At 37.4% G+C, this 24,417-nt stretch overlaps 1 protein-coding gene across 2 annotated transcripts in view; it reads left to right on the forward strand.

Moving 5' to 3' along the window:
• LOC132148941 (insulin-like growth factor 2 mRNA-binding protein 1) overlaps positions 1-24,352 on the forward strand; it is a 32,322-nt gene extending 7,970 nt beyond the window's left edge. Inside the window, exons 3-15 of one of the 2 annotated variants that reach the window (XM_059557751.1) lie at positions 16,705-16,753; positions 18,358-18,409; positions 18,614-18,677; positions 19,840-20,130; positions 20,272-20,406; positions 20,655-20,777; positions 20,877-21,012; positions 21,136-21,252; positions 21,441-21,557; positions 22,099-22,173; positions 22,276-22,407; positions 22,993-23,106; positions 23,252-24,352. In XM_059557751.1, the coding sequence (XP_059413734.1) occupies positions 16,705-16,753; positions 18,358-18,409; positions 18,614-18,677; positions 19,840-20,130; positions 20,272-20,406; positions 20,655-20,777; positions 20,877-21,012; positions 21,136-21,252; positions 21,441-21,557; positions 22,099-22,173; positions 22,276-22,407; positions 22,993-23,106; positions 23,252-23,398 (1,552 nt within the window). In that variant the 3' untranslated portion in view covers positions 23,399-24,352. Of the gene's footprint in view, positions 1-16,704; positions 16,754-18,357; positions 18,410-18,613; positions 18,678-19,839; positions 20,131-20,271; positions 20,407-20,654; positions 20,778-20,876; positions 21,013-21,129; positions 21,253-21,440; positions 21,558-22,098; positions 22,174-22,275; positions 22,408-22,992; positions 23,107-23,251 lie in introns of both variants that reach the window. The other variant, XM_059557750.1, reaches the window with a different exon arrangement.
• Positions 24,353-24,417: the final 65 nt, after the last annotated feature.

Raw genomic sequence — 24,417 nt, forward strand, 5'->3', positions numbered from 1 at the left:
GCACATTGTTCCTCCGCAGGATGTGTGTGTTAAAAATGCTGCTGGGTTAAATTCCTGCACTATTTGTGCTCCTGATCCTGCTTGGGTGAAGCAAACTCATGCACAACAAGCAAATGCTTATTATTCACCTTATTGATATATTTAGACAGTATTTTATATTTTCCCTCTTATATATTTGAATGAATCATTTTCAAACTGAAATTGAATTGCTAAAAGATTGTTGGTTTTGACGTCTGTGTGCTTTTTCTTATTCTATTTCTAAGTGTTAGTTCTAGTTTAACAGCGTGTTCAAGAAATGTCTTCAAATCACATGCTTTTTGTCATTTGTTTGCTATCTCTCTTGACTGACTCGTTCATACCTACTTGCTTTTGCGATTTATATTAAGGTATACAGGTCAGTCAAAACAATCCTGTTTTCCTGAATCTTTTCTGATTCATACATGGCCAAACATTTACTCCAGCATTTGTGGAATTGGGTTATAATAGAAGAAACCTGGCCCCCATCATACGAGGGCGAAAACTAGGCTTGGGACATTTTTATATGGCTCCTAATGATCTCTTGTGATGCAGTTTTGGTGTTATCTTTCAAAAAAAAAAAATTCATACGTGCTCCTATTAATAGCTTCACTCCTTTAGTGAATTGATTGAGGATATAATTGTTCCTTGCACCTACAAATAATTAGAAACGAAATTAATGTCCTATTGGGTTCCATCTGTTTTTGTACATTGCAATGTAACAAATTGAGAATTGTTTGAAAGCTCTTTCTCTCTCTGTTACATGAATAATTCAAAAGGAGAAAAATCCCGGAAAATTTAAAAATGAGGATATGAGTCAAGTCCTACAGAATCACATTACTGCTGTATTAATCATCACAAGAACGTTACACCACAAATTAGAACGGAAGATGTTACTTATTTTCTCTTTAGTGACCATCTCCCCTCTGTCTTTGTACAGTATATGAATAATATATGCATTAATATAATGTATCCATGTATGTTATGTTTTAGAGAGCTGTGTGCTAGCTGACCTGCCATTGCTAGCTGTTCTGACCAAATTCAGCATTAAATGCAAATTTACCATTTATTTGAAGTGTATGTTATTAATCATATTGTGAATGGTTCATCTATGCATGTTTCATTAAAAAATTATCTGCAGTTTCGAATTAAAATCTCATAACTGGGTTTTCCAGAGAAACGTCAGACTTCTCTCTGGTGAGGCATGCTGAACTTTTTCAGTCGTCTAGTCCACTTAAACCCCGCAGTTGCATTCAATGCTTTCAAAATCCAGCCAACAATAACCGATGGATAGAATTGATTTTTATTTTCTGATAAATCATTACACTTGCACAGTATGGAAAAAGACTGATCAGTATTTTAATATTTGTCTGCATTAGGATTAGTTTAGTCATTTTTGTTTCTATTTGTCATTTGCACAGTTCATAATGTTTAATCTGTGTTCCTTCATGAGCTGAGGAACAGTTGCTTTGTCAAAACATTCATTAGAAAGGTCCACCTTTTTTTTTTTTTGGTTAAAGGGATCATCGGATGCCCGTTTGATTTAAGTGTTATAAAATGTGTTCCTGTAGCTCAATTGGTAGAGCACTGCGCTATCAAGTGCAAGGTTGGGGGTTCGATTCCCTGGGAACACATGATAGGTAAAAATTGTTAGCCTGAATGCACTGTAAGTCGCTTTGGATAAAAGTGTCTGCTAAATGCTTAATTTAAGTTCATATGATTCTTTAGGGTCTTAATGAAAAGTCTATAACATTCTTTGCTTATAACTTCTCAATGGTAGTCCAAAAGATACCTTTTTTACCCTGTCAAAATGAGCTCTGTTTTTAGCAAGCCATTCTAGTCCATGTTGCTTTAAATGCTAATGAGCTCTGCTGACCCCGCCCCTCTCTGTTCTGTGGAGTGAGGAGTAGTACAGTTTTCTTTAGCCATGAAACTTGTTTACTAGCACATATTAGGAAAGGCAGTTTGCAAAGATTCATAAAAAAAACCTTATACTCATTTCTTGTGTATGAAGCTCGATCACAAATGATTTGCGTGATTATAGACGCATTTATATAGATCGGGGGCGCATTCCCTTCAATACAAAAGTAATGTTAATCCACTGTGTCTTTAGCGGCTCAGATGTCGGGAGTAAATGATTACTGCTATGTTCACTATTACATCCAACAACAAAAGACCTCGATCGCTTAATCGGAGATGTTCTTGTCTTCCCCTGCATAATGACAGTCAGCTCTCAGCTCACTCAGGACGGGTCTTAGGTAAGACGGCCTTGTCAATCAACTATTATGGGAGGGGCCTGTGCAGAACTACGTCATTCTGACAGGAATCTCAGAACAGCACTGATTTGAGAAAGGGGATTTAAAAAAAACAATGGGTGGATTTTTAGCATTATAGGATGGATGTTTACACACACTTCCAACACACATTTATGTTCAATCAACAACAAAGGTGAATTTTGCATCTGATGGTCCTTTTAGCAATATGAGAGCTAGTATTCAGTTGGCAATATAAATGAACAAAAACAGAAGTTTGCAGTTTAATTGATTAATTTTGCTGTTCACCATGAGAATCCATCATATGCATGGCAGTATGAAAGTGACAGAGAACCTACATGGCTGCTTCATGTCTTTACCCCATTCCGCTTCATGAGGCCATAGAGATCAGTCGACGCTGTTCTTCTCTTTTTATGCTGTTTTCTCTCTGTATCCCTCTTCCTCCCCCTCCCTCTCTTCTTCCACATTGCAATTCCCTCCTTACCAGTCCAAATCACTTAAAATGGAGCCTCTAGATCACATGGTCTCATAACAGGCATGTGCTGGTATGGTCATGCTATCCTCCCTTTACACACACAAACACACACACACACACACACAAGCATTTTAAAAGCACGGAAAGGGGGGAGGGGCTGGCAACACCCCCCTTAGACATACATGGAGTCATACCTTCCTCTTGCAGGGTATAGAGCGTAGGCCTTCTCAGGCGGAGGAGAACTGCCATGTGTACACACACACATATATATGTATGTATATATTATGACTATCCATTATATTTTTAGATTGCATGCATTTTAATGTGATGGTATTCAGAGAAACACTTCAGTGGACTTTATGCTCCTGATAATTTCTGTGCTATCAAAGTTCATTCAGATATTTTTATAATTTAGTACAGAGATTGGTGTGAAATAGAGCTGACCAGGAATTGATTTCAAATTGTAAAGAAGTCTCCTGCTTTGTTTCGTTTGTAGAAGATTTGCTGTTTATACAGGGAGAGTTGATTTTAAAAAATGCTGTTTCTGTTTGTTGCTCCTCTTTTTTATTTATTTTTTATTATCTAATACTGTTTTAATACAGTAGTATTATGTAATCAGGGAATAAATTGTTCATGTTTTGAATTTGTTAGTGTAGCTTCTTGTTTGGACTGGGTTTCTTATGAAAACTTTTTGTTTGGAGCTTGGACTGTGTAATTTAGTGTTTTTTTTTCATGAGGTTGTTCTGTGGACTACTGAGCAATTTATAAACTTAACTTTTAACCCTTTTGGATGGACTAAAGAATATTTCCCCTCAAAGGAAACCACAAAAAAATAAGTCTTAGACAAACTGCAATTTCTATTCGTCATTATTTTTAAAGACATGGCAGAAAGGAGAGAGAGGAGAGATCATGAAGAGAGGTAAGAGGAGAGTGCTGCAGAGCTTGACTTTCATCAGGGGTTGACGTCACACTTTGTGAGGAAGAAGGTCCTTCACTTGTAACAAAAGAAGAAACTGGCTTTGAAAGAAAGACTCTGTCATCCTTCTGAAATTTAAGTAAAAATGTGTCTTGAACCCACAATGTGTTTTGAAAAATAAGGAACAAATTTATTAAACATTTACAAAGTAATTTAGTGATTTTTTTTTTTTACTTTTTATTAATATTGTTTTGAAATTTTTTTTTTTTTACTTTTAAATGGTAGTAATTTTTTAAACTGCTTGATTCATGTATAACATTGTCTGTTTAAAAATACTGAGAAAGTATTCAGAGAGAAAATTGGATTTTTAGATATATATATATATAAACTGCATTAACAAGAACTGTAAGACAGCATTTCTTACTGTAAGTTTTATTTTGCTCAAGTTTAATGTCCAATTATTTGTTTGTTTTAATTTAACAAATCTGTTGAAATGTACAAATCTTGTGAAGTTTGAAGTGTACAAAACTAAAGTTTTGTTTCTAACAATGTAATGAATAAAATATGAACAATATTTTGTGAATGAAAAGATTGAATTTGTTGGACTATGTAAGGTATTATGTAAATTAGAACATTTTGATAATTCAGAGTCTGATGAAACATAAGAATATGAAAAAGTATCAATTTGAATTTAATAGTACTATAAATATCTGCCTAAAAGAAACACCTTGTTTGTCTTAATATGAGATTATTTTTCTCTTTATTATTTTTTTAGTTCAGCTTAAGAAAGCCAGAGACTTTAAATTTGCAAACAATAAGTAGGCCTATATAGTAATTGATAGAATAATTAGTTTCTTCAGTTTATTAAGATAGAAAGTGGGAAAATTGTATTTATTTATATTTTTAGTCCGTGCATGCAAAAATTCTGTTTTAGCCAAAAAAAGAGGAATTTATTTGATATAAGATGGCCTCAAAAACTTGCTGATTTTTTTCATTCATTTGCATAATACACGTAAAAAATGTGGGAACAAGGCAAACTTCTAGAAATGTGACTATACTGTTAGTGTTTATGCTTATTTGGCTTAAACGATCCTTTTAAGAAATAGATTATTTATTAGAGTGAAACAATGTAATATATGCTTTATGTGGGTCGAAACTGAGAAGGCCTTGCGAAATATAGACTAAAATATATGCACAAGATAATATCAGACTTTTCCACACACAGGGCATGTTCATTCACATTTGCAGTGTTTTAAACCATGCAATTCAATGAGTCGTTGTGTTTAAAATGTGGCTTTCCCTAACAACCTTATGATTGCATCTTTTGAGTATAAAAAGAATAAATGATTTTACACTCGTATTGAATCTAACATTCATGATCAGTTGAGACTGGAACGAAATAATTTATTCGAAATTATTCCCAGGCTTTTATTGTGCGTTTTATTACCAGAACTATTAATTTGCTAATCTTATGGCAGAACACGACACATCCATAGGCTATGAGCTGTGCTCTTAAAGAGAGCACTGGAAGCAGGGCGAATTGTGACAAAATCGTTATTAAACCGTGCTGAGTCAGGTGCACTGCATTGTGGCACTTACAGCGTGGATCCTTGGTTCTGCACGAGACAGTTTCTGTTCCGTTCCACACCCCCGTTTCCTCGTCACAGCGCAGATCTCCTCTCTCTACCAACCCCCTCCGTTCCTCGGCGGTGGGCGGTGCAGTGACTGTGTGCACCGCCTCTTTCACGGCGCTGTAGTACTCTCGAGTAGCCCGGTGACTTTATGAATGAAGGCAGGTCTCCCCTCACTGCCTGCGAGAAGCAGAAGCCGGAGCGCGGCGCGCGTAAAGATGACTGATCCAGAGAAGCGCGAGAATCGGCTCACCAGAGTTTGAGCAGTGCTCTTAAGACAATTCCTCACATTCGACATCATAAAGTTAGATGTGGCTCAAATAAAGGCGCTGGTAATGGAGTGTATAGTACTGTAATTAGCATTGCACGTTGATTCATACACAACAGCGGACACTATACAGTGCAACAACAGTACATAATAGGCTACTGTAGTTTAAAAGAGGAGGGTGGTATTAGAGTTTGAAGCCATCAAATAAAACAGCAACCTTGGAGTTAGCATTTCATATTGTTTTTTAAGGTCACATGTAGCACTATCATATATGTACGCTAACGCAATTTTCACATGCACGTCTTTTGTTTTGCAACAGCAGCCTTACGCAAACCACATTTCGCCTTGTGCTGACATGGATGCTTATTCGGCTCCTATATGTCACCTATGGTTTTCTAGCACATTCTGCGCCTGCTCACGTGACTGAGATGTGGTAATTGGGCGTTGTCACTGGAAGATGGCTGAACGCACACTGGCCCACATGGTTGAGATGTATGCAGGCCTATGAATGTTTGTTATCACACATCTTTCGGCTGGCTATAGTCAAATTGTACAAGTTTGCTTAACCTAAACTTCCGCGCCTACCTGTTCGCATTGGATATAATGGTCTTAGAAAATAAAATGGTTAAAAGGCTAACCACGCAACAAAAGACGCTGGCGAAAGAAATGTGTATGTGAATTTTAGTGCACATATTTATTGTGTGGTTCATGATTCACTATATATTTGATAAACTTTTACGGATAATGTTATTTTACATCTTTTTTTTCTTATATATATATATATATATATATATATATATATATATATATATATATATATATATATATATATATATATATTATAATTACTAGGCTACTATTATTATTTAACCGCTGTGGTAAAGCTAACTGTTAAATTGCGTATGATCTTTCCTTTTTAACGCGCTTCTCATGTAAAATAGGCTACGTGATATCACCAAAATAAAACAGTTTAACTTTGATAGTCTTGTTTTTGTAAACTTTTTCTTTTTGTCATGGACTATTTAAAACATTAAGAATATATATATATATATATATATATATATATATATATATATATATATATATATAATTTAAATATATATATATATATATATATATATATAATTTAAATATATATATATATTTTTAGTAGGATACTTTAAAATGCAACTAAATATGAGCAATTCAAATGTAGACCAAGTTTATTCGTTTTTCCGCCACTGCGCGTGTGCCAGTAAATGAAAACGCGTGAGACAGAAACTTAAAAAAATTATAATAATAATAAAATAAAATCATTTAACACGGTTGATTATCTGAATATATCGTGTGCATGTGTATTATCCAAAAGCAGCTCAAAGGTGATTCTAGACTTTTGAATCGGAACAAGTGTGTTTTGATGTGCAACCTGCCATTTCGTGTCTTCCTGTATACTTGCGAACATGCGAGACGGGGGAGTGCGGGATAATATTGCACTGATTTATTAAAAACTCATAAAATGTTATTCAACATTCAACACTGGAACGTCAGATTAACTTATAATTATCTTTGAAACTTGACTGGCATGCAAGAGTCCTCATTCATTAAAGCCTGCGATGCTTGTCAGATTACGCCTCGTTAGTTAGCTTCATTCTTAAATCGTGTACGTGTTCTTTGTTAAGCAACTTTGTGTGTGAATGAAAAAACAATGCAAATGTATTAGGGCACATTAAGCTCACTTTATGTCCATGCACTCTTTAGTAAGTCATGCTGTCCCGTGTTCTGCTCCTGAGTCACAAAATGGAGGCGCGCGCTTCCATCTTCTCCACTCTGAGTAAGGCACAGCAGAGCGTAGCATGAACTTTGACCCAAACTAAGGGCATATCGCCTTTTGCAAACTAAATGGATACTCAAGTTGTTACTCTCTACAGTTGTTTCTCACATACCATCCACCAAACCAACCCCACCCGAGGGGGGGAATGCCTATACGTATGGAATTTCTTTTTAGAAAGATGCAAGCGCGCTCGTGCTTGAGTTGCTTTTCTCCGAATGTACTTCGATAGGCTGCGCACTGTTTACATAAATATCGTACAAGCCCAGAAGAGATTAGTTGCTTCATTTATGCTAGTTTGTTCTAGTAATAAAACATTCAGACAAGTCATTCTGTTATTACTGATGAATTATGATTCAGACAGCCCCGTTTTCAACAAGCCTTTTCACTTACCTGGCGGCTTGTTCTGAGAGCGAAGTTGTTGTTTTTTTTTTTTTTTTTTGCAGCTCACCACAAATGTAATCAAGATTTTAATATTTGCTGTTGTATGTTCTGCAATCCCTTCCCCCTTGTTAACAGAGCCACCATACCTCTGCATAATCTGCAGCCTCTTTGAAAAGTTCAATTGTTTGCTAGTAACCCCAGTCCCCTGCCCTGCCCTATGGCTCTTTTTAAAGTCCCAGCCAAAGCGTTCCCCATCCACATTGGGGTCAAGGGTTGAGATGCAAGGTTGAGAACTACTTGCAGACAAAACTCTTTGTCGATAACATGAAATCTCTCTGTCTTTCTCTCTCTCCATTCCCCATGGCTCTCTGTCTCAGTCAAATCAAATGGCCGAGAGAGAGAAAGAGAGGATGACGGATGAGAGAGAGGGGTGTTTCACATGATAATGTGCAGGAAAGGACCTCAGGTTCTCTTGGCTTCACCCCCACCGGCTGCCGTTTCAGAGGCCGTTTGCATTCCTCAGTTGAGCATGTCGCTCCCTGCACACTTTGACATGCTCAAAAATCTGCAGCCGAAAGCAGAGTCGTTTCCCCATGCTGCTGGGCCCATGCAAGTCAAAGATCGTTTCAGGTCTAAACTCTGAAAACATTTTCATATCATTTGGAATTGCTTTCAGTGATTTATTTGCCTAATGATTCTTAATTTGGATGGTATAGATTTAAAATCACAGCTAAAGAGTTTGGTATATCAAGATCATTTGTAGAAAGAGAATGTAAAGATTAATTGTGGTTCCTGTAATTTATGCATTTTTAGCAGATTTGAATTGTTTTCAACTAGCATTCAAATACTTTTTTGCTTGTGACAATGAGGACATTCTTTCCTAATTGATTACTTTTTATTAAAATTCTATGCTGCTTTGTGATGGAGCAGAATTTAGTAAAAAAAAAAAAATCACAATACTCCAATAGGCACAATAGAGGCAAAAAATTTAATACAAATAAATATGTAAGAACTTTATAAAACATGTCACATTAACTTTTTTGTTTGATTTCATTTGAGAAGCTTAAGCTTCAGACTAAACTTTACAGAATTATTATACTGTTTATCTGTTTATCTCTCTCTCTCTCTCTCTCTCTCTCTCTCTCTCTCTCTCTCAAATCAGTGTGTGTTGTAACTTTAAGTGAAGAATGACATAATCTTGTGATGTAGCTTGTAATGAAAGCAGTTTCTTATTGTCTTTCTCACTTCATCCATCTTTTGGAGTTTATTGGTTCATTAATATTCGCATAATTTTGATTTATTTTAAGATATCTAATTGCAAAACATCTGGCTTACATCCTTGCAGCTGTTTAGAAGATTTGGCTTCCTCAAATCTTTGTGTTTGTCTTATCCATTTTAGAAAGACACTTTCAGTCACTGGTCACTTTTGCATGGACTATGAAATATTTACTCTGATTTTTCTGCCAGTAGCATAAAAAATTTACTGTCACGTCTCTATAGCAGTCTATGAGAACAATTTGTCTCTTCTGTTACATTTGAATGCTTGAATGTCAAGAGTTACATTTCCACTTTGTGTGTTTATGAAATAATCTGTTTATAATGATGCATTTGTGGTTGAATGCATTATTGCACTTTTTCCTTCTCACAATGTCATGATTTTAAAGACTAAAAAAGTTTCAGAACGCTTTTATTTTTTATTTTTACTTAATTCAGTTAATAATAATAATGCAGTTACTTAATTCAGGACAAAAACGATCAGGAACTCAAGTCCCAGATTGGATGGTTTAATACAGATATTGTCCACTCCTGTCATGCTATTGGTCAATACCAGTGTTCAACGGCAAGAGGCAGCTCTTAGAGGTGGGAGATTTATTTTTATTGGTTTCATTGTTATACGACTGTATTGCTGGGGCCGGCAGTAAGCAATATATTGCCCCTCGCTCTCTTCTTCTGGTATGTTACGGGTTGCATCAGCATGTGATGATTGCGAAGCTTGGGGAGTGACCTTTCACCTCTCAGAGGAATAGGGCAAGGGGAAAAAAGTGGAGCGGCGAGGGGGAGGGAAGGCCTATCAGGTATTGCAGAGCAGAAAGCTCCACAGGGAGGAGTGTAGAAAGAGGGAACGAGAAACGGAGAATGAGAAGAAGCAGGAAAAGGGGGGGATGGGACGTCTGTTATTTCTGGTGAAGTCGTCTCACCATTGCTGCTACTCTGTAGACCACTTTGATTTATGGCTTAACCCTTGCTGTTCCATTCAGCGTCTGGTCCCCCCGAGCGAGAGGGTATCTCCAGTGCCACCCTGCATCTATAGCTTTCTGCAAACTGAGCTCCTTAACTTCATCACGAGGATGTTTTCATTGACTTGAGGAACCTCCACGTCCATCTAGACCTTAAGTAGCTTACAACGTCCCTCCGTGGACTTGCTGTTACGCAAAGAGCGGGAAAGGGAGGTGTGTGGCACTTAGGATCCACCCCTTCCCCTCACACACTTACCCGCCATTTTCAGCGTTGGCTGCAGAGGCCTTGCAGTAATGAAGCTACGCTTGCAGTTTACTGACTGAAGTTCTGTTGCGTGTCTTCGTCTGTCACAGTGCCTCATGTCGAAAAGGTGCTTTAGCTTTGCATCATTTCAGTTTGGACTGTATATATACGTCTATACATGACTGATTGAGTGGTATTGAATAGTATTTTGTGTTTTTGGGAGACCGATTAGATTTGGATTTTTAAATGTGATTTTATTTATTTTTTACAAAAATGATATATTTTAGAAAATAAGAGCTGCTTGTTGAAAGAATGGCTTTGAAAAAAATGTAACGAAAAAAAGCTTTAATCTCAGTTTACTTAGAATTGTTAAATTTTACTTTATCATATATGATACTCTAATTGACATTATTTTAATTAGCCTAGCAAAAAGGACACTGTTTTTTTTTTTTTTTTTTCAGGTGCAATGTCTAGCAAACTCTTCTTGGAGTGAAATATTTCTGCAAAGCTTTGCGGTGCGGAGTAATCATGGTCTGCTTCCCTTTTTACTAGTTGATTTATATTAAAGAAATATTATATCTTTGCATGTATTTTCTTGCATTTTTGTATTGGAGTATTTTGTAAAAGAGTATGTTTTAAAAAAAAACGCTTTGAAAATGATAAAAACATTAAAAGTGTGGTTTATTTATTTATTTGATTTCTTTCAGGAACGTTTAACATACAAAAAAAATATAGCTAGGATTTATATTATTTATAATATAAATATTTTTTTTACTTAGTAGTAGTGTTATAACAAATAGTATTTTTAGATCAAATTACAGGCCTCACAAGTCCTTTGGATTTTTGCTTTTATATTTAATAAAGTTCTTTTTGGAGAAATTTAGACAATAAATTCTTCAAATTGCAACACTGGTTGAACTGACTCGATTACCTGCGTGAGCAAATGCATGATGAGTTACGCGTGCTTCATTTGGAGGACTTGCAGCCTCATAAATGTTTTAGAAAGAATCCGGGATGCAGTTTAATTTCAGATCCCTCTGATGTTCACATGCAGTTGAAATATGGGTTGATTATTTGCTACTTAATTAGCAATGTATGTTGCATGTGTATTATCCTATTGTTATGTAGCTCCAAAAACATTGGTGACTTAAATTTAATTTGATATTTTGTAGTCTTGTAATTCAGGTATCTGTAATAGCTGCTTTGCAGAGTTACACTCCAGCCCATCATAGAAATAAAGACATAAAGCAGTGAATATATATGTGTGTGAGATGCATGAATACAAGTGAATACTCTTTATCTTGCTGGCATATTCTCTCCCTTTCGGTTCATCTGCCCTTCCCCCGTTTCTAAATCAACTTCACCTCTGATTGGCTGAGGTGGAAATGGCAAGACAGGAAGTTGCACGATGAGGGTTGTGACTTCTAAGGGGTGATTTTTGACTTCCTGTGTACACCGTTTCCTGTTGGACCTCTCACATGGTGGGCCTTGAATGGTTAATGAGTGTTAGATCACTACATTATATAGTTTTAAGTCCTGTAATTTAATGCCACTGCGCCATCAGACACTGAGCTAAATGTACGTTAATGTAAACTACAAATCACATTAACCTCTTCTGACTAGTGTATGTCAAAATATTGTAGCTCCCTGTATTTCTCCTGCTCTTTTCTCCAACAAGTGTTACTCTGTAAACAATAAGTAAAGGTGTCTAAAGCTTTTAAGAAGATTGCATGGTAAAGCTTTTTTAATACAGTGTATCTTTTGAGACTAAACGGAGAGCGATGATTTGAGAAGCACGTTTATTATCCTTGACAACATTTATTTGTCTTCCAGATTTGGGTCTTTTCTTCGATTTTGGCAGACGTGGTTTGGTGGATTTTAGCATGTTTCGTACAGACGTATGTTGCCTTGCACCTGTGTAGTGCTGATGGTGTAGGAGTCTGTCTGTCTGGTGAATGTCAGTGTGACACATTTGTTCCCTGCACTGTGGGGTTGTTTGTTGAAATGTTTAGATTGTGAGTCTGTCTCGCATGAGCATGGGAGTAGCAGTTTTGCTTATCGTTTGAGAATTTTCATAATCCTTTTAAAGGAGTTTTAGATACCACGGCCAATTCTGTTCAACTTGAATGTTAATTAATACTATCATATAAGACAAACTAGAAAACTAGAGCATGTAAGGGATATAGGCAGCATACAATGTACATACTAGTGTGTGAGAGTTTGTGTTTTTGATATGCCAGTGTTAATATAATATGTGAATAAAAGATCTGATCTGATTAAGAGAGCTCTGTTGATTCCTTCAAGCCCATCATGCATCTGGGTGTGCTGGAGGTCTCCCTGATATTTAGCAAAGTTGCTGGTGGTGCACCTGCTTTTTGTGTGTGTGTGTGTGTGTGTGTGTGGATTTACTTGGCTATAGCTGTCTCTATAACTAGTTATAGAGTTACCTAAAAAAAGACTGTGTAACCCATTTTAACTTATTAGTAATGAAATATGTGCATATATAAAATATAAAAAAATTATATAGCTTAATATTTACAAATTAAAATGTTCTTTTTAGAGATATTTTAAAATGTAATTCCTTTGTTAGCAAAGTTGAGTTTTCAGAAGTCAGAAAGTCACTCAAGTCTGCAGTGTAAAAAATATAAGTAATAATAATCAGCTGTGGTTGCCAGAATAATTCTGTAAAAATACAATAAAGGGGGACATTTAAAAAATAAAATGTAAACACATTTACAAAACGCACATTTTACAGTATGAAACTGTTATTTACAATAAACAAAATACTTTCAAATGTGAAGTGTCACACAGGGAAATCTGGGAATATCCGTTTACATTCTTTCACTGCAAATCAAATTAAATTAGATTTGCCTGTTTTACTTCTAAAATCTGTAATTTAGCAGTATTTTACTGTAAAATTTTTTTTTACATGAAATGTCCAGTTAGATCTTTTACATTTTTCCCTGTGTATGTAGTATAACCTATTAACACATTTTTGTTTCCCATAGTATTTTAACAATATTTTACAGATAAAATTACATTATTTTTTTACAGTGCATGATCCTTCAGAAACCATTGTAATATGCTAATTGGCTGCTCTTAATGCTCTTTCTTATTTTTGTGGAAACTGTGATTTAATGCATCCTTGCTGAATAAAAGTACTAATAAAAAAAAAAGCAATTCTCACTGATCCCGGTGGTTTGATATGTCAGTATGCCCTCTTTTAGACTGCAAAGTGTATGCATTTGTGTTTAAGTACGACTGCATGATGCATGTGTGGAGGAACTGAATGTGCTTAACTGTGGCGAGACAAGGGTTTTTTGGGGGGGCTCATGTGATGCTGTGTGTGTGGAGCAGGGTTTTGCAAGACGCTCAAGCTAGTTTGTTTTTCTTTACTAAAAGAATTATCTTTTTGGATTATTTTATGATTATAATTTATATCTACTACTATCATTATTATTATTTTATTAAAAGCACATTTCAAACTCCTGTTGTAGTCTGTGGTAAATCTTATCTCAGGGCATATAGTCATATCTTTACTGCTTGCTTGTTTTTTTCACATTTACTAGTTCAAGATAGGGGTAAACTTCAGTAATGTGCTGCTGACCCGTATTGCTCCTGTAGGACAATACCACATACCAATCCTCACAACATACACACACCCTCCCCCTAATGCTATTTGCTTGCCTACACAGTCCTCACCTTTGACCCTTGTAGGGGGTGAATCCTTTTTTGTTTTTCACTCTCTTCTGTTCTTGTTATTTGGTCTTTTTATGAGCATTTTTATTGTCTTTTAGTGCTGTGTGATCGAACTTGTTGGGATTCAGCGTGTGTTGAGATTCCCATTTTAACTAAAGCCAAATCTAAACATAGATTTTATTTGCCACACCAATAAAATGCAGTGAAACCCCATGCAACTCTTTCTGGAGAACTTGAGCATGTCAACAGATTTGGTTCTGTGGTTGGTATCCCATCATACACTGCTATGGCTGGACGTAAGGCCTGCTGCACATCAGGTAAATTGAGTAATGCAAAGTTTAAGTTCGTTTTCATCTACCCCCAAAATAGAGACCAAAACCGATGTCAGTCCTCCTCACCTCTTTCATCAGAATTGTTCATTTCCACGCCGTTGACCAATCAGAGTGGCCAGAGACTTGGTGGGACGTGACATGAGGGGTTTAAACTGGTTCAAAGGTGCCAAACAAGAAGGGTTGTTTTTTTTAGCATTGGGGGTTGGGCTGAAAAACTCTGTTGCAGCTGAATGTGGGTGGGACGGGGAAGCGTCAGCTTGGGGGATGGGTTTGGGAACGAGGTGATTGATCAGCGGGAGAGCGAACAGATTGGTGGTCTCACCCATCGTGTTTGTTTGGCCTTTGCCTTATGGTAACATTTGTAGTACCTTTTGGTGCTTCCCTGGTCTTAACTTAATTAAAACATGCATGAAGTCATTTTGTTTTTCTCCTGATTTGTGCATAATCTTGGAAGCCAATGAAAAAGAAAGTACGTACTCTAATAAGTGCATCAAGGCCTCTAAATCTGCATGGCCATTTCAGTATTGGACCATGTATGATTTCAATTGGTTTCATTTGGCCTAGACATGCTCCCATTGCTTTTCTTTGTGGCGTGAAAAACCCTTGCAGGATTCTTTGTTCTCTGATTGGCTGTTTTGCCCGCCATTTGCATGAAGAGAGGTTGAAAGCAGGCAAACGGCGCCATTTTCTCAGCTTGTCAACCGGTGGGCGTCAACCTTCCGGAGTTCAGAGGTCTTTAGGGTTTCAGCTCTCAGTCACCGGAAGAGGGTTGCCTCTCCCACATGACCCCTGGCACCCATTTTCCTTCTTGATCCTAAACACATGCATCACATCAAAAGTTTGCTGCTACGCCCTCTAGAGGTTCCAGAGGGCTACAGCTTTGTGTAGTTTATCAGGTCTCATGTTTATGGTGATGGAGCAATGCCATGCTGCATCTTTATAGTTGATCCACTCATTTTTCCTTTGTTCCCCAAACCTTGCATTGCTTGGACATTGCTTTAGTTACTTGCATTTCTTTCATTTTCTCCCTCTCTCTTTTACGGGCGATGAGTTTTGGATGCTTCCAGGGCAGCTGGCATTAAACTACATCAATGTCAAGTTTCAATATACCCATTCAGTCTTCCCTCTCTCTCTCTCTCTCTTTCTCCTCTGCCCATTCCACCTCGCTTCCACGAACGACGAGCAGGACGGATGCGCCCAGGCATCTTCACGCGCACAGTTTAATATACCTGTAAATAATACCTTCTTCTAGATCATTTTGAGATATTTTGTCTAACCTCACAGATCCTGTCCTCAATTTTGCATTGATACATGCTGCTAATTTATGAACATAAATCATGTCATATTAGAATTATCTGAATTATTCTACAATCATTCTTCTTAAGGTTTTAAGGTCCAGTCAAAGTTCTGGATTGATCCACATCTAATGTTTATGTTTCCATTTATACTTTTATCTTAAATGACTTGCATTGCATTATCAGTTTTATTTTGAAGTGTGATTAAAAAGAAACCATGAATGTGTTAAACGCAATGACTTTAATACCATTCTTTTGTAATGAGCACACTTTTAATTTCTCAGTTACAATTCATCTAATTTAGTTTTTAGTAATATTTTTGTCATTTTTATTTTAGATTAGTAATTGGGTTTTGTAATGAGCTGTGTGGTGCAACTCTCATTTTTTATTATTAAGAAAAATGGAAATAAAGAAAAATTTACTTTGGGAAAAAAAAACATTTTGGAAATTATGATAAAGATGTTTCAATGTGTGTTGAGATTCCTGTTTTACCCTTAACAGTTTATGGAAAACATGTTATTACACCAGACTGAAACTCTTCTTGAAAATTGCATTAAAAATTTTTTTTTTTTTTAAATCAGGTGAAATCGAAATGAATGCAAATGTTATATTATAAAAACTTGACATGTTTTAAACCAGACATTAAAATATGTTTTGAATGCTGTTGATAGCCTGTTGATCAGTACAAAAAAAGTAGCTGTTTAAACTTGCAGTGTTAACATTTTCCTCAAAAAATTGATTTATATCCATTCGTTCTTATGACATGTGAAAGGATGAGTTAAAATTAAGTAGCACTGATGCAAGTTACCATTCATGTGGATTTATCCCTGTTCTGACTTTGACTTTCACCTTTCCATGCATCCCTTTCCACATCATTTATATAAAGACAAGACCAGGACCTTTCTGAACAATAGCTGTCTGCGTAAATCAGCGTTTGGATGATGTTAGGTGTCATTAGTGTAATTAGGTTTTGTGTGATAGTGGGTGTAAACTTGAGAGCAGTTTTTGTTGAAGATGTCTGCAGCTAGTTAGTTTTGTATTGGATATATTGACTGCTCTTGTTATGAAGCAAAGTTGACGAGAAAGCCTTCTCTAAACCTCATTTCTCTGTTTTTTCTCCCTCTACAGGACCAGAAAACTCCAGATCAGAAACATTCCACCAAACCTACAGTGGGAGGTGAGTCTGGGTGTGACTTCTTCAGACTTTTTCAGTTTCTCTCAATCAACACAATGATGCTCATCAACCAAGCATTCTGCCGGAGCGCCAAGGTTGCTCTTAAGGTTGTTGTTTTTTTTTCAGAAAGATTTAAGCATAATCCTAATAAATTATTTTTACTTGACGACTCTTCTCCATTCATAGACATTAAGTATGGCATAGAAAACATCCTGGCTGTAAATGTTTATAGGTCTCTAAACGGAAATTGCTAAAATTTTACATTGGTTGGACAAAGAGATAATCTTAATGAAAAACATAATGGTGCCACTAAGGTACTACAGTTTTGCTCATCTTCTGAATATTTAAGCTACATGTAAGATCTCCTAGATCTCTTTGCATATTTGGTGGGTAGAGAAGTATTTTAACATCAACAAAATTACTTTTGAAAATCAGTATTAATTACAAACTAATTACATTTTAATAAAAATGCTATTTTAAAATGTAAAGTATTTTTCAACCTCTTCAAAAAATATTTTTTTATTTGTTATATTTGAAATATTCTTAAAATGTACATTATCCTGTGCTGGATGGGATGCTCAGACAGATCTGTTTCACTGCCACTATGTTGCTAAAAAGTTGACACTTTTCAAAATCATATATAAAAAATTTTTTTTAGCCTCTTCCAAAAAAACAACAACAAAACTCCATTTGAAAATCAATCAATCCTATTTAATGTCTTTTCCAAAAAGAAACCTGACAAAAAGCAGAAAAAATTATAAATACATATTATATTGGTGTAAATTTCTGCAACACGTCTGTTTAATCTGACTAGTAACAAAGTTGGAGCTTTCCCTACATGTTCTGGCAAGGGCAGTGCCTTGTGTTGATTTAAACTCCAAGTTTTATCCATGTCATTCAGGTTAGGTGATCTGTGTGTGATTATGAGATTACAGCGTCTGGGTGTGTGTGTGTGTGTGTGTGCGGGAGTGGCACAGTGTGTGTTTTCTCCGATGGTTGTTGTACTGGCTGACTGTTGTTCTGGCGGGGCGGGGTCTCTCTTGGCTCGTCTCCAGCAGGCCCCACTTCTGCCTGCTACTTGTGCCAACATCAACCACAAGGAGGCGACCCCTTGGTGGCGAAAACCAGTCTGATGCCAACCAGGTTTTAATGGGTGAAAGCTGTAGTTCAGTTTGACAGATGTACATTTTGTACGGAGAAATTAAGCCTACTTTCATACACAAGATACACACCTGGTTTGGGAGAAGTTTAAATCTGAGTTTTTAACTTTTTTTATTATTTTTTTTACAATACTGAAACTTCCTATCTTAATTCTTGACAAAAGATTAGAAAGTTCTGAAGTCCTAAGTGAAATTAGCATGGTTTCTAAACCAATAAGACCGGATTCTGAGTCAGGACGATGTTTCTGTAATACAGAATGACATTGTTTAAACTCATTTTTGAAGAGAGCATCCTGGGTAACTTCATTAAATGAACTATACGCTCGTGGCCCTTAATTCTATAACTCTTGTGTGAAACTAATTCAGTCAGCAGGTGCATTGTTGGCTGCTACAATTTTAAGTAAAGTCACAATCTACTCTTCTTTCACTCTCTTTTATCGATTGTAGGTTCTTGATAGTATGCTTGCCCAGTATGGAACTGTTGAGAACTGTGAACAAGGTAAATTGTTTTTAGTGCCATTTATGTTATGAATTATGTAATACTAATGAAATAATACAGCAATTTGTATTACTTATGTCCAAAATCTATGTTTAGAAATCATACTGAATACCTGGAGATGTTGCCAGTGCTTTAACAGCATCAGCAGAGATTCAGAAGTTGTAGTTATTTACACTCTTTCTCTGCTCTTATTTTTTCCCGTAGTGAATACAGACAGTGAGACTGCAGTTGTGAACGTCACGTATGGGACACGGGAGCAGGCTCGACAGTGAGTGAACTTTTCCCTGAAACCTTCAATTTAAAGCTGAAGTGTCATTTGGTGACTGGTGTCACCAGATGGAATTGGAAAAATACTGACTTTTGTCAAATAGATTTCCCTTGTCTTCCATTGTTCGGTCAAACAGCTCCTCTCCTGTTGGGTTGGTCTGGTTTCTCAATGTTTTAAAAGTGCCACTGTGTATACAATTTTTAGGTAAAAAATAAATCTACAAAAGGCTGTTTGTGCATATTAAGCTGTGTTAAAAATAAAGTATTTTAACCTAAGAATTGCACATTTCAGCTTCAAAATCACTTGTCTTTCTGTCAAAGTAGCATGCATCCTCTCATTACGGTTTTTCCTTGTTTGCGGCTGACACCTGCTGGTGATTCAGCTGCTTTGCAAGCTTTATTCAGGTTAGCTAAATATATACAGTACAGACCAAAAGTTTGGACACACCTTCTCATTCAAAGAGTTTTCTTTATTTTCATGACTATGAAAATTGTAGATTCACACTGAAGGCATCAAAACTATGAATTAACACATGTGGAATTATACATGGAATTATATACATAACAAAAAAGTGTGAAAAAACTGAAAATATGTCATATTCTACGTTCTTCAAAGTAGCCACCTTTTGCTTTGATTACTGCTTTGCACACTCTTGGCATTCTCTTGATGAGCTTCAAGAGGTAGTCACCTGAAATGGTCTTCCAACAGTCTTGAAGGAGTTCCCCGAGAGATGCTTAGCACTTGTTGGCCCTTTTGCCTTCTGTCTGCGGTCCAGCTCACCCCTAAACCATCTCGATTGGGTTCAGGTCCGGTGACTGTGGAGGCCAGGTCATCTGGCGCAGCGCCCCATCACTCTCCTTCTTGGTCAAATAGCCCTTGATGCCTTCAGTGTGACTCTACAATTTTCATAGTCATTAAAATAAAAAAAATCTTTGAATGAGAAGGTGTGTCCAAACTTTTGGTCTGTACTGTATATCGGTGAGTCTGGATTCTTCATTGGATTTATTTGTAATGTAACCATTAAAGCAAACCGCTTCTGTTGAACTGTGACATCCATATGGTTTAAGCCTTTTAGAGCAGTCAGCATTCATCCACACCATCCCAAGATACTGTCAAACCCTCTTGCATTCATGCATATCATTCATGCTTTTCGTCTAAAAAGGGCAATCCAGAAGCTCAACGGATACCAGTTTGATAACCACGCCCTGCGTGTTTCATACATCCCCGACGAAAACTCTGATGTCGACTCTCAGCGAGGCCCAGACAACGGCCGTCGTGCCGGATACGGTCCACGAGGACATTCCCGCCAGATGTCTCCTGGTTCTGGAATCCCCAGCAAACACCAGCACACTGACATCCCGCTCAGGCTGCTGGTGCCCACGCAGTACGTAGGGGCCATTATCGGCAAGGAGGGCGCCACCATCCGTAACATCACCAAGCAAACTCAGAGCAAGTGAGTGATTCAAATTATTAATTTTTTTTTTTTTTTTGACTGATTGTTTGGATTTTCCTTGTGCCTTTTGTATATTTTACACTGTTTGTTGCATAACCTTTACGATGCCGCCCTCTTTTCTCTTCTCCTCTCATCCCTCAGGATCGATGTGCATCGTAAAGAGAATGCAGGTGCCGCTGAAAAGCCCATAAGTATCCATTCAACCCCAGAGGGCTGTTCAGCTGCCTGCCGCATGATCCTGGAAATCATGATCCAGGAGGCCAAGGACACCAAAACGTGAGTGGCAACGACTTCAGGTCAAGTCAGCTTTATTTATATAGCACTTTATACAATACAGATTGTGTCAAAGCATGTGCTGATAATGCAAGAAGACAATAGAAAACAGTGAGTGGATCACTGCAGAAAATCTTTCTTAGCCCAAACTTTCGATTACGTTTCTTTCAACCTTCAGTTCATTGAGAGGTCATAGTTGGGTCATGTCTGTCCTCAGATCAGTATTAACAGATATTGTTTACTTATGGTAGTGCCGATGAGGTGCCTCTGAAAGTTCTTGCTCACAACAACTTTGTTGGCCGTTTGATTGGCAAAGAGGGACGCAACCTGAAGAAAGTGGAGCAAGACACTGATACCAAGATCACAATTTCACCGTAAGAAAAGAAAACACAAACACAAATGTAAACCAGATGCATCATTTTCTAGAATGTTCTTAACATGATTTAGTTTTTTCTGAATGTCTCTTCATGCAGACTGCAGGATCTGACTCTTTATAACCCAGAGAGGACGATCACGGTGAAGGGCTCGATCGAAGCGTGCTGCCTGGCAGAACAGGAAATCATGAAGAAAGTGCGGGAGGCGTATGACAATGACGTCGCTGCCATGAATGTGAGTTTGTGGAAGAGAGAAAAATGTGTAGGAACACAAAAATAGAGAATACTTTGTTGGGGCCAATAAACATGAGTTTTTAATCCTAATCTGAAAATCTATTCCGGCTTCATCCAGCAACAGACTCACCTGATCCCTGGACTAAACCTGGGAGCAATCGGCCTCTTCCCGCCATCCTCTGCCATGCCGCCTCCTGCCCTCGGAAACTCTGTGCCCGGTCCCCCCTATGGCCCTATGGGGGTATGACCAACTTTGTCACTATTCATAATTGTAAAAAAAATCATAGATATTGATGTCACATATACTAGACCTCTGTGGCATCTTTACCCTATTATGGTCAGTTATCGCAATTCTCTTTTGTGGCATTCACCGTATGGTGTGGTGGGACGCTCTAAGCAGTTATTCATATTTTTGTGCCTCCCCCACAGGCCTCTGAACAGGAGACCGTCCACGTGTACATCCCAGCTCAAGCCGTAGGAGCCCTTATTGGCAAGAAAGGACAGCATATCAAGCAGCTGAGCCGTTTTGCTGGAGCTTCTATTAAGGTAACCTTTATAAAAATGCATCGTGGGTAATCTGTTTGGTTTCCAACACTAAAAAAAAAAAAAAAGAGTATTTACTTTTAAAAGAGAGAGTTCACCCAAAAATTGAAATTCTTTTATTTACTTATCGTTCATTGTCTTTCCAAACCTGTTGCAATGTTTTCGTTTGGTAAACAAATAATAATTTTATTTTATTTATTTTTTTAAATTACAAAATTACAAAAACTTTAAATGATCTGTGATGCAAAGCTGTATTTTCAGCATCATTCATTACTCCAGTCTCCAGTGTCACATGATCCTTCAGAAAGCATTGATTGTGTTAAATATCTCCTTATGTGTTCCATGGATGAAAGTCAATCTTACAGGTTTAAAACAACATGAACATTTTCTCCTTTGGGTGGTATTACTGTTAAAATAATGATTACACAGATAATCTCAAAGCAGATATTGTGTTGATATGTCAGGTAAAATATTAAGGTTCATGCTCTCTTTTTCTGAAGTTCATAGTTGTGTCAAGATGACTCTCGGATGCATTTTTCCTCAGATTGCACCAGCAGAGGCTCCAGACTCAAAAATGCGCATGGTCATTGTTACAGGACCACCTGAGGCCCAGTTCAAGGTTTGCTTGAATGCATGTTTTGCAAACTAATTTCAGAAAATATTTGAGAGGAATATGCTGTCAGGAAGACCCAAGTCATTTAAGAAACCCTGTGTGCTTTAGGCTCAGGGCAGAATATATGGTAAGCTGAAGGAGGAGAACTTCTTTGGCCCCAAAGAGGAAGTGAAGCTGGAGACACACATCAAAGTAGCAGCTGCGGCAGCAGGGAGGGTCATCGGAAAAGGCGGGAAAACCGTAAGTCGCACATCATTAACATATTGCTGAAAAATGTTTGATGACTTAAAGAAAGAGTGTGTTTAAAGTTACTTTGTTTAAATGTTAAAGAGATTATCACAGAAACACTTATTAGGTGTGCATTATATATATCAGTGACAGTATGGGTATCAGCCATAATTATTTATTATGGCTTTAAATCATTTTTAGTTATTTGATATACTATGCCAGGCCAGTTGATATATCAATACACATTTTCTGAAGTTATTTGTTTTCCTATTATTGGAAGTAGCAAATAGTACACTTTATTTACCAAGCTCAATATGCGTTACCTTTTCTAGTCATCTGTTAAAATGTTTTAATTGCTGATTACTAAACTAAAACCATAAAAAAGTGTTACTTACAGTAAAATAAGCATTAGCTGAAAATAAAAACTAAACCTATACAGTGTGTGTGTATGTATATATATATATATATATATATATATATGAATATGTGTGTATATGAGTGTATGTATGCATGTATGATGATAAACAAATGAATGGAATGTGCTGATCAGGACTATGCTGCTGATTGAATTGATCTGTATTAAACGACCCATCACAGGTGAATGAGCTGCAGAACCTCACCGCTGCTGAAGTAGTGGTTCCCCGAGAGCAGACCCCTGATGAACACGACCAGGTCATCGTCAAAATCATCGGCCACTTTTACGCAAGTCAGGTCAGTCCCACAAATATACTGCGTTTTGTTAGGAGTGGACACCTAAAGAGTTTGGTTGACATTTTCATTTGGCTAAAACATTCAAATAAACTGGCAGAGCAAAAAATGCTAATATACTGTTTTTATTTTTTTGTCTCCTCTTTAGTTGGCACAGAGGAAGATCAGGGACATTTTGACACAAGTCAAGCAGCAGCAGAAAGGAGGTACAGGAGGTTCGCAGGGGTCCCATCCGCAGGGCATGTCTGAGCCGGGGACCCCTCAGGAACTGGCACAAGAACCCAGGAGGAAGTGAGAGGCCGGGGCCACTACCCAGTCAGACGGACAGACAAATGGGAGGACAAACGAGCGGACTGACTGAGAGAGAGAGAGAGAGAGAGAGAGAGAGAGAGTGACACACAGACCCAGCGGTAGACAGGGACAAATGAGCAGCAAAATGAGAGTGTATTAAAAAGACAAAAAAAAGATGCCTGTGAGAGGGCGAGGAAGCAAGTTTAGTGAAAATGAACAAGAAAAAAAAGTTTTTTTTTTGTTTTTAAAGAGAGATAACTAGAAAACAGAGACCAGATGCCAGGCCAGGTGGAGTGACTGAGGATGCTGAGGAGGTCTGTCAAAACGGAGCACCCTCTGGTGAGAGCTGTTAACATAGGGAATAGGGTGTAATGAAGGTCCCTCAAAAGTGTGTATTCATAAAGGATTCGAGCTTCATGGGACTCTCAGCCATCAGCAGTCACTTAAAAAAAAATTCCTTTTTTTTATTTTTTATTATTTTATTATTTTTGAAGATAGAGATATATGTATAGAAATGTTTATTCAGAGGTATTATTAATGAAATGCAGTGAGGTAGAGTCGGGAAAGAGAGAGCAGAGAATCCATCAAAATTTATGGAGGGCGGGGTCACTAATCAAGTGACTTCTCCTTGCCTATCAGAGACGAGGGGAGGGGCCAAAGTTGTTAACACTGCTCATGAAGACCCCCGCGCTGAACTGTTGGGGGTGACGAGATGAAAAAAAAATGAAACAAATGAGGTTGTAAATATAATCTTCATGACTAATGCTGCACGTTTAACCATCGACAATCGAGTACCTGGCTTAAGAGGGTTGTGGTGTTTTTCCTTCAGCTTCCCTTTAGGCTGCGTGCCATTTGTCCGGCGGGACGTGCGGTGAGAGTTCAGTAAGCGTGTGGGCTAAAGGTGACCTCTGCAGTTGTATTGCAGTGGCTCAGCTTTGATGTGCGGAGACCCATCAGTTCTGTCAACGCCGCCGATGATCATCAGTTCTGCCTAAACCACGCCGCCGATGATCGATCGCTGCA

Source organism: Carassius carassius, chromosome 9, assembly GCF_963082965.1.
Source record: "Carassius carassius chromosome 9, fCarCar2.1, whole genome shotgun sequence".
Classification (NCBI taxonomy): domain Eukaryota; kingdom Metazoa; phylum Chordata; class Actinopteri; order Cypriniformes; family Cyprinidae; genus Carassius; species Carassius carassius.